Here is a 22,575-nt window from a genome sequence, read left to right on the forward strand (position 1 = left end):
TACAGCCTTACTATAAAGTCTAGTTTACTGTATTTGTTCGTTGTGCTCTATCACCACGTCTCCTGTGCTCTGTCGAATGCGTGGTTTCCCTCCTCGAGATACTGCTATTTGAGTCTAACATTACCTTACAGACAAGTGCTCAGAAAAAGAACAGAGAACTCCATGGTGTGTTCCAACTATCAACCAGTTTCCTTCTTTATTATGTTCTTTTCCACTGGGGTCAGCAGCTTGTTCTCATTCTTGTTTTACTCAAAATACAGTGAGCTCTGTTGGTGAAATGAGTCCTCTAATAAATACATCAAATATGGCTGCTAATAAACTTAAAAAGTAAAAACCATAAAAAATGGATTTCCAGTTTTCATGGGACAAAAATAAAATAAAACCTTGTTCAACATCACTCTGTCCTACCTGGGAGATTATGTTTATGCTCTAGTGGGGCTCTGGGGGTATCAATACAAGAATCAGTTATCATGGTACATTATAAAGGAGGTAACAGGTAACAGAGATTCCAGAAGAGGCATCATGTGAAACAGCATTTAACAAAGATTCACACACACTTTCCACCTGTTCATCACACATGCTAATAACAAGTCCCATGATGCATTTCCCTACACATTATGTGGTTTGTGGTATAATTTAAGAAAGACATTCAAGTTCTGTTTAGGGATGTATGAAATTAGCCTGTTTCTACTCTAGTCAAGGCTATGGTTTTTCCAGTATCATGTATGGATGTGAGAGTTGGACTGTGAAGAAAGCTGAGTGCCAAAGAATTGATGCTTTTGAACTGTGGTGTTGGAGAAGACTCTTGAGAGTCCCTTGGACTACAAGGAGATCCAACCAGTCCATTCTAAAGGAGATAAGTCCTTTGGAAGGAATTGGAAGGAATGATGCTAAATCTGAAACTCCAGTACTTTGGCCACCTCATGCGAAGAGTTGACCCACTGGAGAAGACTCTGATGCTGGGAGGGATTGAGGGCAGGAGGAGAAGGGGACGACAGAGGATGAAATGGCTGGATGGCATCACCGACTCAATGGACGTGAGTCTGAGTAAACTCCTGGAGATGGTGATGGACAGGGAGGCCTGGCATGCTGCAATTCATGGGGTCACAAAGAGTTGGACATGACTGAGTGACTGAACTGAACTGAACTGAACTCATCATCTAACGTCTGTGAAAGGGATTGAAAATGGAAGTTTAAGTTGCCTTTAGCAGCCCCATGATATTAAGTCAAAAAACTCTGGGTTACCCTTGATTAGAAGAAAGATATATTTTTTCTTTCTTTTTTTAATGGTACCAACATAGCTTTCCTGTATGGGGATTAAAGGGTGTTAAAAGAGAGAGAGAGAGAATACCAGCCCAGGTAGGCAGGACTATAGTTTTTATTACCTACTCATATACTGAGTAAAATAAAAATAATGTATTGAGTGTTTTCTTGTTTAGTAGCTAAGTTGAGTCTGAGTCTTTTGCAACCCCATGGACTGCAGCTCGCCACACTCCTATGTTCAAGGAATTTTCCAGGCAAGAATACTGGAGTGGGTTGCCATTTCCTTCTTCCCAACCCAGGGATGGATGATGTGTCTCCCGCATCCTCTGCATTGGCAGGCAGATTCGTTGCCACTGCATCACCAGGGAAACCCTGCATTGAGTGCCCGCTATGTTATAAGTGGAAACTAGACAGAAATGGATCCTGCTTTCACAAAGCTTACATTCTATTTAGGAAAACAGACACAAATAAATCAACATGTTGGTAATTATATAAAAAAACCAAGTTGTGTAAACTGTTGTTAAAGAAACATGCAAGGACTAAAATAAAGCTTGGGGGGGAAACCAGGATGGAGGTTTAAGTGAGGGTGATCAAAACCTGCTTCCTTGAACAAGTAGCCCTGAACTTGAGATCTGAGTGAAGATACAGCCAGGTAATAACCGAGAAAGGAAGCCCTTTTAGTAGAGGGAGCAGCGGGGGCCCAAGGACATAGGAAGCTGGGTCTCCGAGACGAGGTGGGGGTTCAAGGAGAGGAGCCTGGGGGTCATCATCCCAGCGTGCCCATTGTGTTCACAGTCTATAGCTCTCTCACGAGGGAGAATCTTGCAAAGAATTTGGCCAGGCCACAGAAGAGGAATTAGGACACGCTTCTCAAGTGGACACAGACATGGTTTTAAAAACCAGGACCCATTCTTCATCTCACAAATCATATCTTCCAGGTGAAAAGAAAAAACAAACACAAAACCCACAGCTCATTTCAGTGTTTCCTTAAGATTTTACAATCCCAATTAATTGTTTTTAGTTGTGAATATTTCACTAACTATACATATTAGCAACACTATTTTCAAGTCTTTTTCTAAATCTCTTATTTAATGGAGTCCTTCACTATTCAAATATCACTAACAATATTTCAAAATTCTTAATTGACAGGTCACAAGTCACATATACGTTCTCTATTTTTTTTTAAATGTCCCAAAGTTTGACTCATGGTCATAAATATTGATTGACAGGACTATTTTTAAGTAAATACAAAGAAGTAATAAAATTATTTGCTAGTGTGCTAAAAATACATTTTGGAAAGATTCCCATTGCATGTGTTTAGTACATGCAGGAGACTACGTGTTACCTGCACTGTCCACATCCACGCACCTCTGAACACCTCTGATACCTCCGTGCACCTGCACCTCTGGGCTTGGGGGTGAAGAACAGCTTAACCAGGGATCAGAATCCTTATCTAAGCACTACTTTGTTGATCTGCACATCACTCATGGTGAAATCATTAACTGCCATAACTCATTTTTATAACATAAAACGTTTTAATTTGAGAAAAAAAAAACATCAACTAAGAGAGAAAAAGAAAGACCACTTCACTGGAGTTTGATAAGGAAGTGACTTCTAGCATAAAGAGAAGTAAAAATCACCATTTTCATCACAGCACTGTTTATAATAGCCAAGACATGGAAGCAACCTAGATGCCCATCAGCAGATGAATGGATAAGAAAGCTGTGGTACATATACACAATGGAGTATTACTCAGCCATTAAAAAGAATACATTTGAATCAGTTCTAATGAGGTGGATGAAACTGGAGCCTATTATACAGAGTGAAGTATGCCAGAAAGAAAAACACCAATACAGTATACTAACACATATATATGGAATTTAGAAAGATGGTAACAATAACCCTGTGTACGAGACAGCAAAAGAGACACTGATGTATAGATCAGTCTTATGGACTCTGTGGGAGAGGGAGAGGGTGGGGAGATTTGGGAGAATGGCATTGAAACATGTATAATATCATGTATGAAACAAGTTGCCAGTCCAGGTTCGATGCACCATCCTGGATGCTTGGGGCTGGTGCACTGGGACGACCCAGAGGGAGGGTATGGGGAGGGAGGAGGGAGGATGGTTCAGGATGGGGAACACAGGTATACCTGTGGCGGATTCATTTCGATATTTGGCAAAACAAATACAATATTGTAAAGTTTAAAAATAAAATAAAATTTAAAAAAAAAGAGATAAAAGGAGAAGAAACATGAGCATTAAAGGGGAAAAAATGTAACAGTAACATAGAGTAATAGTAACATAGACATTTTATGATTATTAGCGACCTTATGCCAATATATTTGAGAACTTAGATGAAATGGCTAATTTTCATAAAAGAGAGTTAAAAACAATGTAAATTGAAATAGAATAGAAATATAAAACCCAAATAAAGTAATAGCCATTAAAGACTTGAATTGAAATTCACTACCTCCCTGTTCCCTTACAGATGCCAGGCTTAGATACAGGTGACTGTTTGCTGCTGCTAAGTCACTTCAGTCATGTCTGACTCTGTGCAGCCCCATAGATGGCAGCCTGCCAGGCTCCCCCATCCCTGGGATTCTCCAGGCAAGAACACTGGAGTGGGTTGCCATTTCCTTCTCCAATGCAGGAAAGTGAAAAGTGAAAGTGAATTCGCTCAGTCGTGTCTGACTCTTAGCGACCCCATGGACTGCAGCCCACTAGGCTTCTCCATCCATGAGATTTTCCTGGCAAGAGTACTGGAGTGGGGTGCCATTGCCTTCTCTGACAGGTGACTGTTAGCAAACCTTTAAGAAATAGTAATAGAAGAAGAGGGGGAAACTAGTCAAATGATTTTATTAATCTGGTTTAATGTAATAGCTAAACTAGACAAGGAATGTAGAGAAAAAGAAAATTATAAACCTGTTTCACTAATGAGCATAGATGGCAAAAAAAAAAAAAAACTATAGCAAATTGTAGGAATTTATGTTAAAATGCATCATAACTGAAGTATAGTTGGTTTTATACATAGAAAATCCTTGAAAACCTCCAGACTACTAGAACAAATAAGAAGATAAGATATCAAATTATAAAACAGGAAGCATTTAGGCATAATAGCGTAAAGCAATTTGAAAACTGTAACTCAAAAATTTAATTAAAACTTATGACTAAATTTAAAAAAAAAAATCACCATTTTCAGACAAGTTCTGTTTCAACTGAAGGCCATCAAGTCCTTCATACATTTCATATATTTTTCAGACACTTCCATATTTGACAACTTCCAAAGACTTTTTGGGTTTGAGTGAACTCCGGGAGTTGGTGATGGACAGGGAGGCCTGGCATGCTGCAATTCATGGGGTTTCAGAGTCGGACGTGACTGAACTGAACTGAACTGAAAGATTTTTTGTGAGGTGTTATTCAGTATTTCTAAAAGATTTGTTGTGTGATATATAATTGAAAAGTTGAAGTAGAGAGAGAATCATCAACCAACAGAAAAACAGGTTTCCGAGTACAGACAAGAGTCTTGAGGTAGTTCTGTAAAATAGCAGAGGCCTTGGAATGTGTTGCAAGGGAGCCCTGGGACTGAGTTGGACCTGTGTCTCCCATCTGATGGACCCGGGATGTGGACCAAACCACTTCCATTCTGGTAGGCTCTTTCCTTCATTTATGAAAGGGGAACAATTATGCCTATCTGATCTACAAGAATTAACAACGATGACAAATGCAGTGAACATGGTTGGTATGCATTAACTGAGTAAGGCTAAGTCTTTCATTGCTCAAGACATAGCACTCAAGCCTCTTCTCTGATAGAGGTAGACTCAGGAGGGAGAAGCCAGTTCTAATACCAGGAATTAATGTGAAATACTAAGAAAGAGCCTTGTTACAGGGAGGAGAGACTGCAGTTAGCATCAAGGTCCACAATGAATATGACCTCGAAACCCCTTTCACGTCCTCAGCTTCCTCTCAATGAAAAGATTGATCTGGTCCAGAAGTGACTAGACTCGTGCTGCAGTCCATGGAATTTCTCAAGTGCACAGGCACACAAGATCACCAGCTTCCAGAGGGGGCTGTTGTCATGACTAGGATGACATATCATTGACCTCTATAATGAGGGCACATTCCTAGCTCTCATTTTTAAGACAGATTGGCCACCTAAATGTTCTCTATTGCTCATGTGAATTGCTTGATCGCCAAACCTACTGGTGATGTCCACCTACATCACTGTGAAGGCTGCAGCCAACCCCATGCCTTCCAGGCTGCCACAGGCTCCCCTGGAGGACAGGTCACCAAACTGCTTGCTCACAGTGGCAACTCCAATTGTGTCTCATGCTTCCACCAACCAAGCACTGAGGGCCCAGCCGTCATTTTACACAACAGCTTTTACATTGTGAAGAAATGTTTGTTCTGACCCAAAGAAATCGCTGGCCTCGCACAGCCACTGACATACCTGTCCAGGTGAGCCTTTGGTCCAGAGGAACTGCTCCGCTAAGGGACAAAGTGGCTGAGATTACTACTTTACTTTCAGCAAAGCCATAAAAGGAAAAGCAGATCCACATGACCTTCAGGGAGGAAATGGGACACCTTTTAAGATTTCGACCCTGGTCTCTAAGAGTTTAGTCCATGAACCACTTTTCCATCTTGAAAAAGGGTACCCTGCAGAAGTTGAGGATTGATGCAGTAGTGTACTGCCCACTGCTTTAAGCATTTTTAGGTGAAATAGCCTTCTTTATAAAGAGCCTCATGTTGAGAGCTTGGTTCAGACATGTGGATGGTGGAAAAAGGACAGAGGAAGCTCACTGTCCTTGCTCCCCAACAGCTCAGAAGAGCATGCTCACAGAAGAAAGAGCAGCAGCTTTAAAGGCACATCAACTTCATGTTTAAATCACAGCCGTGTCTATAAGAATCACAGTGAGCGCGCTCATACAGTCAGTGTGAATGAATTCTTCGGTTGTTCACGGCACATAAAGGCAGTTTAATTGCTTTTCCTCCTAAAGGGGAAAAACTGGTAGCCACAAACTATAGCTTATTTTCTCACAGATTCATTTCACTAAAATGGCAATGGTTTTGTGATTGTAGGCATGAATAAGCAGATTTAACACATCCTATTAAAGTGATTTTTTTAAAAGGTGTTGAGCACATATAGCAAAAGGAAAAAAGACGTTTTCACCACTTATGGCTAAAGAACTTAAAATTATCTTTAAGCTTTTTGGCATCTAATAATTATGCTTTATAATGAAAGAGACATAAAGAAAGAGAGAGAAAGAAAGATGGAGGAGGAGAAAAGAAAGGAGGGAAGACAAGTATTCAACTTCAAATGTCAAGTCTCAAAAAAGAAAAGGAAAAGAAAGTCCTAAGAATCTTAATGGGTATCCCAGGTGACTCAGTGGTAAAGAATCCGCCTGCCAATGCAGGAAACACGGGTTCAATCCTTGGTCCAGGAGGATCCCCTGGAGAAGGAAATGGCAACTCACTCTAGTATTCTTGCCTGGAAAATCCCACGGTCAGAGGAGCCTGGCAGGCTACAGTCCATAGGGATGCAGAGTTGGACAAAACTTAGGGACAGAACAATGACAACAAAAGTCTTAATATGGCAACATTTTGCAAATACCATGAAAAACAATGTCAGTACCAATAAGCTCATACCTATACTACAAGAAGAAGACAACACTCAGAATTTCTCTTTTTCAGGAGAATCCTTTGTTTGGATCTGAGAAAATAATCATTGTTCACGTCTGTCAGTCTTAAGTGGTATTTGCATCAAGTGTTTAAATTATAGGCACTGGATGTGGCAGCAGGCGGAAGCATGTAGTCATCTTTCTAATACCTATTATATTTTCTGACTGATACCTAATCAGTTGATAAATATCTTCATCCTATCAGCCATCTCCCAGTTTTTGACTTAGAAGTAGGGTACCTGAACTCAATTTTATTTAACACAATTCATCTTTCACTTCTCAAGTTCTGTATAAGTCATTTAACTTCAAGACAGCTACATGTACTACTGGTAACATTTTTGACCTTTATATGGTCATAAATAAATGAGAAGGCTTAGTAATAAGGGGTATACACAGACACCACTGAGAATGACAAGAATTATCTGCATGATTTATGCATCTTCTTATGAGTTATTAATCATAAGCTTAACTTATAAATCTCAAGTGCAACCTAGGAATTTCGCTGTGACACACACATCAGAGTTGTGTCATTTGGCCAGCTTATAAATTTTATAAAATGACAAACTATCTAATTAAGTGTCACCCCTGTCGGCTAAGATACTCCACAAGAAATCCGAACACCTCATATTCATGTTCTCATTCTTTTTTACTTAATTTATTTGTATGTCTTTCAACTATATCAATTAATTGCCTACATTAAAAATACATTGCTTAGAATTTTTTTTTTAAATGTGGATACTGAAATTTAGAGTCAGGTGTCAAGTAAATAAAACATTCGCTCAACGAACTAGGTGTTTAGCCTGGACGAGAACTCACAGATTCTGATGCCTACAGGCCAAGGAGACACAAGTTCAAAGCTGGCGGGCTGCTAAAGCAGACTTTTGAAGTCGCTGCCTTGGCACCTTGGAAGGGCCATCACTCTGACACTTCAGGGGACAGCCCCTGCTGATACCGGCAAACCACCCTGATTCTGACGTCACAACAGGAAAACGGGTCTTTTACCAATTATGTAAAATCTAATGCTAATACTGACAACTTAAAAATATTCATATTTTCCTAATGAAACTCAGTAGTTTTATGATTTCTGGTCTAGATTATTCCTATACAGAATTTTTTTAAATTTTTTATTTTGTATTGAGGTATAGCTAATTAACAAACAATTTGTGATAGTTTCAGGTGGACAGCAAACTGTCTCAGACACACATATGCGTGCATCCACTCTCCCCCAAACTTCCCTCTCATACAGACTGGCACATAACATTGAACAGAATTCCCTGTGCTATATAGTAAGACTTTGTTGGTTATCTATTTTCAGATATAACAATGTATACCTGTCCACCCCCTCCTTCTTAACTATCCCTTCCTCCCAGCAACCATAAGCTGGTTCTTGAAGTCCCTACACAGACTTTTTGTGGTATCATGTTCTTCTTTCCTTCTTTCCTCTCTCGCTTTCTTTCTTTCAGTACTCTTTTTGGAGCGAACTAATTGATAGCTTTTGGAGCTATATAGACACAGCCTTAGTAACCCTATCTGAAAAATATCAATAGAAAAAAAAATTTGTTTGAACAATGGAGGTTTAAAGTTACATAAGATAAAATCTGAGGAGTGCATGGAAACCCACTCTGCTATTCTTGCCTGGAGAATCCCATAGATAGAGGAGCCTGGCAGACCCCAGTCCATAGAGTCACAAAGAGTCAGACAGGACTGAAGCGACTTCAGTATCAGTTCAGTTGCTCAGTCATGTCCAACTATTTGAGACCCATGGACTGCAGCATGCCAGGCTTCCTTGTCCATCACCAACTCCCACAGCTTGCTCAAACTCATGTCCAACAAGTTGGTGATGCTATCCAACCATCTCTCCTCTGTTGTCCCCCTTTCCTCCTGCCCTCAATCCTTTCCAGCATCAGGGTCTTTTCCAAGGAGTCAGCTCTTTGGATCAGGTGGCCAAAGTATTGAAGCTTCAGTTTCAGCATCAGTCCTTCCAATGAATATTCAGGACCGGTTTCCTTTAGGATTGATTGGTTTGATCTCCTTGCTCTTCAAGGGATTCTCAAGAGTTCTCACCAACACCACAGTTCAAAAGCATCAATTCTTTGGCACTCAGCTTTCTTTACTCTCACATCCATACATGACCACTGGAAAAACCATAGCTTTGACTAGACGGACCTTTGTAGGCAAAGTAATGTCTCTGCTTTTTAATATTCTCTCTTGGTTGGTCCTAACTTTTCTTCCAAGGAGCAAGAGTCTTTTAATTGCATGGCTGAAGTCGCAATCTGCAGTGATTTTGAAGCCCCCCAAAGTAAAGTTTGTCACTGTTGCCATTGTTTCTTCATCTATTTGCCATGAAGTGATGGGACTGGATGCCATGACCTTAGTTTTTTGAATGTTGAGTTTTAAGCCAGCTTTTTCACTCTCCTCTTTCACTTTCATCAAGAGGCTCTTTGGTTCCTCTTCACTTTCTGCCATATGGGTGGTGTCATCTGCATATCTGAAGTTATTGATATTTCTCCCAGCAATCTTGATTCCAGCTTGCACTTCACTCAGTCCAGCATTTTGCATGATGTATTCTGCATATAATTTAAATAAGCAGGGTGACAATATACAGCTTTGATGTACTTCTTTCCCAATATGGAACCAGTTCTTTGTTCCATGTCTGGTTCTAACTATTGCTTCTTGACCTGCATACAGATTTCTCAGGAGGCAGGTAAGGTGGTCTGTTATTCCCATCTCTTTAAGAATTTTTCACAGTTTGTTTTAATCTACATAGTCAAAGGCTTTGGCGTAGTCAATAAAGCAGGAGTAGATGTTTTTCTGGAAATCTCTAGTTTTTTCTATGAAGCAACTTAGCACATACGTAGGATAAAATCTAATTTCAAAAGTACACAGCAAACAATAATAGCATGGGAATCTGTATTTGAGTCTTGCAAAGTCAATAAAAAAAGAAAAGTTAAAAATTTAAATACAGTATTAAGAAGCTGTCCCCTAGCCCCATTTTCTCATATGCATGTAGACCTGGTGTCAGAGGTACAACAGCCATCCTCGGACCACAAGGCAACAAGGAGAAAAAGGCTACAAGCATCACATACTGGTTGGCCTTGATGTACTCAGTGCTGGCAGAAGTCACCTGGGACTTCTTGGGGTGATTGACAGTTATGACCATGAGACTCTGCCCAGGCTTTGTTCAGACTCTGTTCTTGACCTCCCTTTTCTTACAGCGTTAATTTTAGAAAACTTGTCACTATACATTTTTCCTCTGTCCCTTGGAGATGCATATAAGTCTTTTTAAGAGCCTCTTGTCAGTTTCACAGTGTAGGTATGTGTTTCTCATGGGCCTGGGGACTGATCCTCTGAAGTGACCATCAGGGAGCCCTCAGAGGACAGTAATCGAGCTCCAGTGGCTCCAGGCTGTGCACTCTGTCTGGGAGCCAAGAGATGGTTTACAGGCTTTGGGCTAACTTGGAAGGGCTATGACCCCCATTCCAGCTCCTAGAAAGTCTCCAGCCTTTAGCCTGTATTCATTTTAAAACCTAAATTTGGAATAAACACCTTAAGGAACATTTATGTTTATTATATAAACACCCTTTGGAAGGATAGATTCTTATCCTGCATGAAGCCAGATGCAAGTGTGGATAAATTCAGTCTCCAGTCTCAACACCTCTGCAAACCTGTGCCTCTCCTCAGGGACCCAGCCCCAAACTGTCCTTTCTCCTAGAAGCTCCAACGCAGCAGCCATGGATCAGGATGCCAGCACCCTCACTCCAGTTTGCTTGGCCAGGCCTGAGTGGTCCAGAGATGGGCGGCACTACAACCTGTTAAGATCTGTGATTCAGAAAGATGACAGCAACGCTAGCACAATTTCAGATTTGAGTGTTGTTTCTTTTATTTTCTTGATGATCACCTAATCATGTGAAAGCTGGATCTGTAAATTTACAAATGCGATTTTGTTTTATTTAATCTTTTAAAGTCTTGTTTGGTTATGCCGTGCAGCATGCTGCATCATAGTTCACTGACCAGGGATGGACCCTGTGCCCCTTGCAGTGGAATCGCTGACTGTTAACCCCTGGACTGCCAGGGGAGGCCCACAGACTGGATTTTAAGTCACCACAGCTAGCTTTGATGGACGGAAGATAAGAGGAAGAAACCCAGAGAAGAACACTGCTGACACTGTGATCCCCACAATGGCTTTTTTTTTAATTTAAAGAAAGATGAACCTACATGTAAACAAATGAAAGGGAGAAGAATTTGCTGCCCCAAAATATTCCTCTTTGGTGTGAGGATTATCGCGAGTTCGTTATCCTTAAGGAGGTGCAGACATGGGGGTATCTTTGGAAACAGAGTAGAAGCTAGTCATTTATAGGAGACATTTACATCTATGAGGGAAATCTCCCTTGGTAAGTAAGGGTGTCCTTTCTCTGCTCCAGGAAGAGAAAGGTGGCTAAATCTCCAGAAACTTATCAGTGGAGAAGAAAAGAACAAGCTCAATCTGCCTGACAACCACGCCGTGCTTCCCTGCTCACCTCTCATGTTTTTACAGGGGGGTGATCTCAGAAAAGAATCCAGAAAAATAGGGGAAATGTGTTTCTTCCCCTCCACAAACATCGGTGGGAAGGGCAAAATCTGAGTTCAGCACATGAATTTTCCCCACTTTCTAGGAGCATATGGCTTTGCATCTTCTCTGCTGCTACCTCTTTGAGTTCACTTTCTTCTCTGGTTTCTCAGTGTCTTGTCTGGGGTGTTTTGCACATTTCACATGTTCCTTTTTGACTCTGTTTCTGAGGTGGCACTAGTGGTAAAGAACACACCTGTTAGTGAAGGAGACATAAGAGACATGGGTTCAGTCTCTGGGTTGGAAAGATCCCCTGCAGGAGGACATGGCAATCAACTCCAGTATTCTTCCCTGGAGAATCCTGTGGACAGAGGAGCCTGGCGGGCTATAGTCCAGAGGGTCGCAAAGAATCACACACGACTGAAGTGACTTAGCACCAGCACATTGACTCAAGTAGAGTCACATGTACAGGAGCCATTTAGTTCTCAGTAAACCTGTGTTAACTGCAAGGCCCAGGTCAGATGGCACCCCCAGGACTTCTCTAACTGAGACTGAGTGGGGTCCTATGGGCTCCCAGACATTGAAGCGCTTTTGTCCCCCATTTCTTCAGCTTCCATGGTGTCCCTGAGTTCCAAAGGGCAGACTGAAACAGTTGCTAATCAAAGGAGGAACAGCCATGAAGCCACCTCCTGAGGCAAGATTATAGGGACCAGAGAAACTCATGGAGATTCAGTTTAGTTCAGTCCAACACTTTGCGACCCCACGGACTGCAGCACCGAGGCTTCCCTGTTCATCACCAACTCCTAGAGGTTGCTCAGACTCATGTACATCTAGTTGGTGATGCCATCCAACAATTTCATCCTCTGTCATCTCCTTCTCCTCCTGCCTTCAATCTTTCCTAGCATCAGAGTCTTTTCCAGTGAGTCAGTTCTTCACATCAGGTGGCTAAAGTATTGGAGTTTCAGCTTCAGCATCAGTCCTTCCAATGAATATTCAGGACTGATTTCCTTTAAGACTGACTGGTATGATCTCCTTGCAGTCCGAGGAACTTTCAAGAGTCTTCTCAAACACCATAGTTCGAAAGCATCAGTTCTTTGGCACTCAGCTTTCTTTATAGTCCAAATCCACATCCATACATGACTACTGGAAAAACCATAGCTTTGAGTAGATGGACCTTCGTTGGCAAAGTAATGTATCTGCCTTTAATATGCTGTCTAGGATAATCATAGCTTTTCTTCCAAGGAGAAAGCTCTTTTCATTTCTTGGCTGCAGTCATCATCTGCAGTGATTTTGGAGCCCAAGAAAATAAAGTCGGTCACAGTTTCCATTGTTTTCCCATTATTTGCCATGAAGTGATGGAACCAGATGCCATGATCTTAGTTTTTTGAATGTTGAGTTTTAAGTCAGCTTTTTCACTCTTCTCTTTCACTTTCATCAAGAGGCTCTTTAGTTCCTCTTCACTTTCTGCCATAAGGGCGATTAGACCCACCTGAGACCCTGCACATACCCTCATCTTACCAGCAACCCTGCCTCTTTAGTTCCTCTTCACTTTCTGCCATAAGGGCGATTAGACCCACCTGAGACCCTGCACACACCCTCATCTTACCGGCAACCCTGCCCTTGGAGCCTACCAAACCCAGTGTGTTGTGACAGTTTTGAAACTTTGCAGTAGAAAGAAGAATGTAAGGCTCTTACTGCCTTGATCCTTATCACCTACTCCCAACCCGAAGTCCTGACTATATAACTTCTCCCTATTCCCCAGGGAGGTGAGGGCACAGTTATTGAGGTTCTAGCCTACAGTGTTTCCTTTTTGCCTGACAAGGAAATAAAGCCACTCTTTTTTTCTCCTCTGTAACTCTGTCTCCGAATTTCTGTTCTGTGTCAGTGCATAGAGATCCCTCATCTGCTAGACAGGAGATGGTGTTGACTCCATTAGGCCCTTGCAATCCTTGTGGGAGATTCTGAGAGAGCTATATCTGTGTTTGTGCAGTACAACATGGGGTGTATTTGAGAACCAGCAGATGCAGGGGAAAGCTCTAAAAGCGGGGCACAGGGTCTTCTTTTGAGAAGGAAATTATTTTGACAAATAGAATGTACGTATGCAGAGAAGTCTCCACTCTTGTGCCAAGAGGATGCTCCCTAAACTCTTCTCAGAGAAAAGGAGTGGGGTTAATCATCACAGTACTGATGCCATGTATAAAACAGATCACTGATGAGAACCTCCTGCACAGCACAGGGAACCCTGTTCAGTGCTCTGTGGTGACCTGCACGGGAGGGAAATCCAAAACAGAGGGGTTTATGTATACATGTAGCTGTTGCACTTTGCTATACAGAAGAAATTAACATTGTAAAACAACTATACTCCTATAAATGTTTTGAAAGATAAATCAACACAACAAACTTCACTCAACGACCCTCACGAACCACAGATTTCCTGGTCTTCTTCCCATTGCTTCCTCTCTTCTTGGAATCCTGAACCCCTTTCCCCCTTGTTTTAGCTTCAGAAGCTACCTAAACCCCCAAGTTCTAGCCACTCCTGTGAGTGACTCTTGTCTGGGTTCTCGCAGGCATCTGTGAGCCCGTGAAAAGTGTGTACTCATAAACTTGTGCTAGTTCTTCTCCTGCTGAGCTGTCACGGATGGGTCTCATCACCCACTGGAGAACCTCAGATGACACAAAAACCTGCAGACTTGGATGACTGTGTAACTACAGGGGTGTTGATGGTATATGCGGGTGAGCAGGAGAAATGAGAAGAGGAGGAGACTCTGGAAGAACTGGAGGAGATGATTCCTCCACAGTGCTTCTGAGAAAGTGGGAGCTGAAGGGGTCATTAAAATTAAACATAAGCAGGGGTGTGTGTGTGAGAAAGAGAGGAACTTGAGTGTATTAAGGAGAAAGAGAAACAGCCACTGGAAAAGCAATGAAGGGAAGATAATTCCCACTTGGAGAAAAGTGAAAGTGTTAGTTACTCAGTCATATCTGACTCTTTGGGATCCCACAGACTGTAGCTGCCAGGCTTCTCTGTCCATGGGATTCTCCAGGCAAGATTACTGAAGTGGGTTGCCATGCCCTCCTCCAGGGGATCTTCCTGAGCCAGGGATCGAGGCCCTGTCTCCTGCATTTCAGGCAAATTCTTCACCATCTAAGCCATTAAAGTGAAAAGTGAACTGAAAGTGAAGTTGCTCAGTCATGTCCAACTCTTTGCGACCCCATGGACTGTAGCCTATCAGGCTCCTCCGTCCATGGGATTTTCCAGGCAAGAGTGCTGGAGTGGATTGCCATTTCCCAATTCCTACCTTAAATGCCCTGGAAAGAGTAGAAAGAAACATTCTAGAGTCTAGTGCATTGGAGGGGTTGCCTGCAAGAAAGGGATCATTGTCTTGTCTCCAAAAGGGGGAAGGGCAGGGGTGTAGGCAGACCTCTGTGCTGGCCTGGGAAACTGTCTCTCCACTGTTCTCTGTGTACCTGGGCACACACACCAGCCTTCCAGCGGGACTTGACACCCTTGCTGAGACACAGCGGGGTCCAGGTGAGAAGGAATGACAGACACAGGTGGACACAGAGAAATCCAGGCAAGGTCTCCTGTCTCATTCCTTAGGCTGTATCACCCTGTCTTTTTTTCCCCCTACCTGGATTCCTATTTTAAAACACTCAAATTCTGGAAATGTAAATTTATACTTTAAGTAACCACTGAAGTAACAAGGTCTGAAAGTTCAACGCAAAATGCCATCCTCTTTTAGTAATGAAATATTAAACATTTTCGAGGGCAGTCTATAAAATTAAAAAAAAACAAGTGATATCACCATGTTAAAAAAAGACTCCACTTTTGACATTTTTTTTTACTTCATTTGAATTAACAACGTTGAAGAAAAGGCCAGCTAAATTATTGTGTATGAAATGAAAACTTTGAACTTTTTCACATGTCAGAAAGCTTTGATGATGGTAGATTCTAACTTTTTTAGAGATCTCACATTTTGATGGTTTAAAAACACATAAAGTTCATTCCCTCTCTATCTTTCTCCTTCCCCCACCGCCCCCACCCCCGCTCTGGCATAACTTGAACATGGCTTGAATAGTATACAAGGTCATTACTTTGACCTGAGAGAAAGCTTAAATGCATGAAAGACAGGGTCAGACCCCCTTCCCTTGTGGACATGAGGCAGGAGATAGATGGACTCCAGCTTAGATGTTACAGTCAGCCTCCTTTTTACATTTCCAGATGGAATAACAACAGGAGCAGGGCAAATGCTGGACTTTGCTCCAGTGAACACTTAAGACAACAGTCATAGTGGAGACAGAGGGGAGCTGAGCCCTGCCCAAATGGGAGATGGAGAGACCACACGTCCCTCCTTCTAGAGATCAAGGAGACCTTCCTGACTACATAGGTGCTGAAAAGGCCCCCCAGTGGTCAAAAGAAAGGGGGCCCCACCCCACAGCAGGTGATGCCAACCTACCCACAGGCCTCTGCACTGGAACCCATCGTGGCTAAGAGATGCACACGCACACAGGGATGGACCCTGAGATGCTCAAGACACGGACTCAGAGCCAGGTGATTGGCCAGAGGAAGCCAGAAGAAAGGCCCGTGTAAGTGATTCAGACCACCCGAGGGCATGACTCCCTCTCTGAGCACACCCGGTGTCTATCCACACATACTCCTTTTCCTCCTAGTACCCTTTACAGGTTTCACTACTGTCTGTCTCTTTGCGGACATTTATTTTGACAAAACCAACAAACCAGGGCTTTGCTGCTGTCCTTGGTAGTCGAGTGGCCAGGATTCAGCACTCTCACTGCTGTGGCCTGACCTCAGTCTCTGGCTGGGAACTGAAATCCTGCTGTGAGCTACTGCAGGTGGAGGCCCCCCAAAATCAAAGACACTCCTTGTACTCTAGTCCTGAAGGGGTAACACCTGCATGGAGCCAAGAGGACACAGTGACAGGTGACAAGGCTATGTGACAATGGGGATAAGAGGGTCCCAGTGGTGATGTGGCCACTGGAGGAAGACAGAAGGGACCCCGGTGAAGCAGCGCCTGACCTGCTCCTGGCATCTGGTTCTGACCTGTGTGAAGCCTGGCAAAGACTCCATTCCCACCAGAAAGCCATGCTCCACTCTGGACTCTCCAGTTGTGCAAGACTTTAACCAGCTCGGATGTTCATGCTTCCACAGAATTTAAGTGTCAGATGCATCCCCAGGTGTGGTAGGAGTCTTACCTTGGTAAGTGAGTTTAAACCCCGGCCGGTTCTGCGAGTGGTCGCTGTAGAAATGGATGAGCGTCTCATGAGTGGTGCTCAGCAGGGCGCTGGGCAGGTCGGGGCCGCTGAACTGCCCGATCATCGGGCTGGTGTGATAAGGGCCGTTTTGAATTTCAAGGTAATCATGATTAGCTTCGGTAGAAAAATTCAGAAATTGAATATGTGCACCTATGAAAAAAATAGGCAACACTGGTGAATACTGGTATCAAAATTTTTTATAATGCTTATCAACAGAGATTAAAACCACATCAGTTTCTTCCAACAATCTCTCTCTAGGAGGTAGAGTGGAGGAACATGAACATTGTGAATTACAACAAGCCTTGGTTTGGTTTCTCCTCTGCTGCCCACCAGCTGTGTGACCTTTGTTCATGTAGTGAATGCTCCTAAGTCAATTTTTTTGTGAAATATGGACATTACTGGCACTGCATCACAGAGGCATGCAGGTGTAATTCTCAGAATGGCAACTTATATCCACACACAATGGCAGGGATTCTTGTCCAGCTGCTATTATAATCCTTACAATCAGAAACATAAGTTTGCAATTGTCAGTTAATTTTCAGCTTTATCAAGGAAGAAGCCAATATAGACCTAACAAAATGCAACACACTTCAGAAGTGGCTTTTAAGAGGATGCTCATACCATCTCACCAGAAATCTCTTAGTTTGAAAACTGATGTTTTGACTGTGTAGTGCCTGCAATGCAAATTACTGGTGTTTGCAAGAAACCTGCTCTGGTAAACACCACGCTGATTCTCACAACTGAATCTATTTTAACAAGAGGCCAAGGCTGTCCAAAGGACCCACGTTGCTGGCATAATATTGATCAGTGTGCCAGATAAGCTACTATTGATAATTTAGAAGAGAATCAAAATAACTTAGAGTTATTTGCTGTGGTATTGTGGCATGGTTGAAAATTTGACTATTGTTCCTAAAATACTTCTTAATTCACTTGAAGGTTTATTCAGAATGCCAAAGATAGTAGTTTTTGCATAGATCAAGGCAATTAAGTTGGGTTTATAAAGCCTAAACTAAGAAAACCAACAGCTATTGTGGATCACTCTCTCAGCATGTGAGGAAAGCTTTATTTTGTGTTATTCTTCTATATATCTATCTATATATATATATATTACTTTTCATCTAACATATCTGACACATTTCCTAGGTTTTAGGAAATTAAAGATATTGTTATATTAAAGATCATGTTTGCAAGGGTTACCTTACTTAAGCATAAATGCCGAGAAAATGTAAAGCCATCATATCTACTTAGTATTGATGGAAAACATAGGTAACATAGGTAACAAAAGTCTGAAATCAGTAAAAAAAAAAAAGAAAAGAATAAAAGCTCATGCAAAGAGTAATAGGGAAGAACAACCTAAAGCTACTCAATAAATTTTAAAATTCTCCAAGAAACACAATTTTATCAATTATGGAGAAAACTTTGTTAGGAGGAAGAAAAGCGTGAATAATGGCCTTTCTGGTTGGACACAGTGTAAGTCCATTATCACATCAGGATTCAGTTTACCAAGGTGACCATTGGTAAACAGGTGACCTGTTATTACCATTATTTCACAGGTGAGCAAAATAAGGCACAGGAAGGCTGGGTGTGATGTCCCAGGTAACACAGCGAGATGCAGAGTTAGACTGACACCAACTCTGATGGACAGAGAACTCGTGTTCTCTGGTTTAGCATGGAAACATGCTAGACACAAGCTAAGCATCTCATGATGTTACAAATATTACAAATTTTTGGAGAAAGTTATTTTGTATTAAAATTATCACCCTAGTTTGATAGAGAAAATTGGAAGGAATTTCAGAATATTTCAGGAAGAGACTCAAAAAGTAAAAAGCAGAAGAAAGACTTTCAGTGAAAGGTCTTTAACAAGACTACAAAACCTTGGTTGTTTTTAGAATGAGCAACTCAGTTTCTTTCACACCGTCCAAGTGTACATACAGCGACACATGAGCAGGGAGTGAAGGAACAGGCCGGCTTGGGGCTGGCCTGGCTGTTCTAACGCCAGGCGCCACAGATGACCCACAGGCAACAAAGCCATACATTCAAAACATTCCTGTAAATATGTAAAAGTGTCAAGCATGTCTCTGTTGGAGAGACCTCCATAAGCTAAATCATTTTCTTTATACATCTCAGTAAATACGTTTAGTTGAAAGAAATTTGGAAGCAAGGAAAGAAGAAAGACAGAGAGAGGGATTGAAAGAGACAGAGAGAGAGAGGGAGAGGGAGAAAGTAAAGAAGGAGGAAGGCAGGCGAGAAGGAGAGAAGGCAGGACCGATGACTCCTAGCCCCTCCTCCTCACCTGTCACCTCTCTGCCACCTGCTGTGAGAGCTGAGCCACTTGGCCAGTCTGTAAGTCGCAGGTCAGTTAGCATCTGATCTACTTCCTTACCTACTGTTGAGCTAAAAACAGTTTGCTTTTATAGCCTGGCCCAACATCTGACAATAAAGAGGGTTGTTTTTTCTTTTTTTTGACTAATTAATAAACTATACTAATGGATTTAAAAATATATATATTTTTGGTGGCTGCATCAAGGCCTAGAACCTGTATGGTCCACAGAGTTTCATAAACACCCATCACATTCTTCACGGGAGGAAGAACACAGAAGCCGACATAAGAACAATCAAAAACGAATGACGAATTATTGAAATTTCTATTTTTCATCCAAAAACTATGAGATAGGATGTGAAACGAGGGCAAGATTAGAACACTTAAAATATTTATTTCCTTTTTGGGTATAAAATCAAATGGCAGGGAAACGGCTTAAAACGGGCTCATTTCAGATGTGCATATGCAGATGTCAGATGAATTCATTCAGAGATACATTTGAAATTCACAGAACGGCCTGGTTGAGAAAGAAATGAGAGATAGCAAGCAGATCAAGGGGCACAAAAACCCTAAAAGATGGCCAATATCTCCAAAGTAAAGGAAATAGTGAAAGTGGCCTTTCCCTGATTTGGAATTAATCTTGAAATGGAAATGGGATTATGAAAATTATAATTTTATGAAAACTTAGCATATTAAGCAGGATAAAGTATCCAGCCCCATATCAAACCACCTAATATGTATCAGGAAAGAGAACTGAGCCCAGCTCTAATCTGGTTTAGAATGAAATTTTTAGCTATCTAATTTTCAGCGAATTGTGTCCAGTTTGACATCATGAAGCCAAAATGAAGGGATTAAAATAAGCGTAACCTAGTTATCCTTCTATTATCTCACAGAATACCAAAAGTGTGTTATTGCAACAAGAAAACCCATCTGAATGCCCATCTAGGGTGAAATTTACACTGACCGTCATTACACATTGGAAATTAAGTGTCAGGAAAAGGCATCTGCTGAAAGGATTTTGAATCTGGACTTGACAAAACTTTGAATATGTAAGCTGACCATAGCTTCAGAGTTAAACTCTTGTCTCTTGGTTGACAGACCCTGTGGATAGTAAGTGCTGTATTGTACATCATCTGTGCATAATAAATATATAGCAAATGAGTGAATAGTTTCAGAATTCAGAGAGAGTATTCTAAAGAGTCTTTTATTTCCTCTCTATGCTTCTAGATGGCCCAAAGCCATGGCCAGTTTTGACCCCATGCTGTGTGATGTAAGTGCAAGAGTTTCAAATATAAAAAGTAAAGCAGAAAAAACAAATGATTTAATCTCTGTTAAATATGCTTTTAGAAACTTTCAAGAAAATAGACAGAAGTTCTGTTTGATTTGGAGAAGGCAATGGCAAGCCACTCCAGTACTCTTGCCTAGAAAATCCCATGGATGGAGGAGCCTAGTGGGCTGCAGTCCATGGGGTCGCTACGAGTCGGATGCGACTGAGTGACTTCACTTTCACTTTTCACTTTCACACAATGGAGAAGGCAATGGCAACCCACTCCAGCGTTCTTGCCTGGAGAATCCAGCCACACAAAAGAGCAACCCAAATTTGTGGAAAGGAAAGGAAAGGAAACAACATTAGAGCATTTGGCCTAGTAACAAAGAGCAGTGAACAGTTAGGTAATGCCTTCTCCGTGTCAGGCATTTGCTTCAGAACAGCTGTAGGAGAACAATATTTTGTGGTATTCCTTTTAAAGATAAGTGACAGCAGTTCCAAAGCATGTCCACAACTTGCAAATTCATACCAGCAGTCACTTACAGAACTAGGATTTCTACTCGTCTACGCTCAGAGCCCAAAGACATGAGAGACCACCATGTACCATGCCTGCCCCTCAGGTGAAGTCCTGTGACTGCATGCTTGTAACAGAGCAGGGCCCTATGGTCCTTTACCTCCTATGTCCTCAGCCTGCATTTTGTCTGTGGAAAAACTTCAGCCAATGAATAAGTTTAATCAGAGAACTGAGAAAATGTAGTAACAAAGGAAAACAGGCAAAAGAGGCCAAATAATAATAATGATACTACTAATAATAATGTGTTCTCACTAAGCGTAGTCAAGAACTTTTAGTTCTGTCTCATGGGCTATAAATAATAATCTGAGCCATGTCCTGTGAGCTGTCTTATAGATACTGAAACCTCCGCACCAGGTGGATAAGTTAACTACATGATGATCAGGCTGTAGTCATGACATAAGCTGCCACAATTCTGAGAACTGTCCTCAAGGAAATGGGATCAAACCAACACTGAAACTGAAGATTGAAACTGTGCTTAAAATAATCAAGATGCTGCTGGTCAGACCACCGACGACCAACTTGAAGATGACCGTCAGAGCTGACTGTGCTGTTTCTCCATGTAGCTCCCTCCCTCAGCCTATGACAGCTCTTGTCCACTGACCATCATTGGCTGGGAGGGGAGTCCGCCTTTGGACAGATGTCCACCCTCCTCATTGGATGCTGGCATGAAAATCAAGCAAACTTTCCTTCCCACCAACCTGGCCTCTTTACTGACTTTAGAGTGGGGAGCAGCTGGAACCCCGCTTTTGGTAAACATGCTCTCACTGAGGCTGGATGCAGAGAGCAGTTGTCAGGGGGTGAGTAATTAGCAAGTGGAGACATAGGTGGGCTTTCACGTGATACCAGAGCGACGGGTCATTTTGCATATATAATTAAGCTATTGTTCCATGGGTGTGGGAGAGAAGTAGGATTAATCAGAAGAATTATGTGACTGAGCTGGCTCCTGCTGAACAAGTGTGTCGGACGTCTAACAGGCAGTCCCATGTATATTTGCTTGTGTGAAAAGATCAAAAACACTGCAACAAACCTTCCTCTGATGAAAAACATCTAACCTGCTTTTTCTCAAGAAAAAGCACTGCTGTCTCATATTCTGGATAACTGTGTCTTTCAGGATGGCTGGGGGAATTGAAGACAGCTGTACCGTAATTATTAGCAAAACAGTCATTAATACCTAGGCAACCCAAACCCAAACTGACAATCCAGGAACCAGGAATGCACATGCCTCTTTCCTGTTTTAAAATTTCATGTTTAGGAGTATATTTATAGATTACACAACTTGTCAGAAAAACCCAGTGTGGTACTTATATGTACAGTTCAGTCACTAGTGTCTGACTCTTTGTGGCCCCATGAACCACAGCACGCCAGGCCTCCCTGTCCATCACCAACTCCTGGAGTCCACCCAAACCCATGTCCATCGAGTCGATGATGCCATCCAACCATCCCATCCTCTGTCATCCCCTTCTCCTCCTGCCCTCAATCTTTCCCAGCATCAGGGTCTTTTCAAATGAGTCAGCTCTTCACATCAGGTGGCCAAAGTATTGGAGTTTCAGCTTCAACATCAGTCCTTCCAATGAACACCCAGGACTGATCTCTTTTAGGATGGACTGGTTGGATCTCCTTGCAGTCCAAGGGACTCTCAAGAGTCTTTTCCAACACCACA

At 42.0% G+C, this 22,575-nt stretch overlaps 1 protein-coding gene across 1 annotated transcript in view; it reads right to left on the minus strand.

The window, feature by feature from the left end:
* LOC104985211 (CUB and sushi domain-containing protein 1) overlaps positions 1–22,575 on the minus strand; it is a 559,353-nt gene that overhangs the window by 239,401 nt on the left and 297,377 nt on the right. The window contains exon 31 of the mRNA XM_010835275.1: positions 16,695–16,904. Coding sequence (XP_010833577.1) covers positions 16,695–16,904 — 210 coding nt within the window. The remainder of the gene's footprint in view (positions 1–16,694; positions 16,905–22,575) is intronic.

Source organism: Bison bison, unplaced genomic scaffold, assembly GCF_000754665.1.
Source record: "Bison bison bison isolate TAMUID 2011002044 unplaced genomic scaffold, Bison_UMD1.0 scf7180017864040, whole genome shotgun sequence".
Lineage (NCBI taxonomy): Eukaryota > Metazoa > Chordata > Mammalia > Artiodactyla > Bovidae > Bison > Bison bison.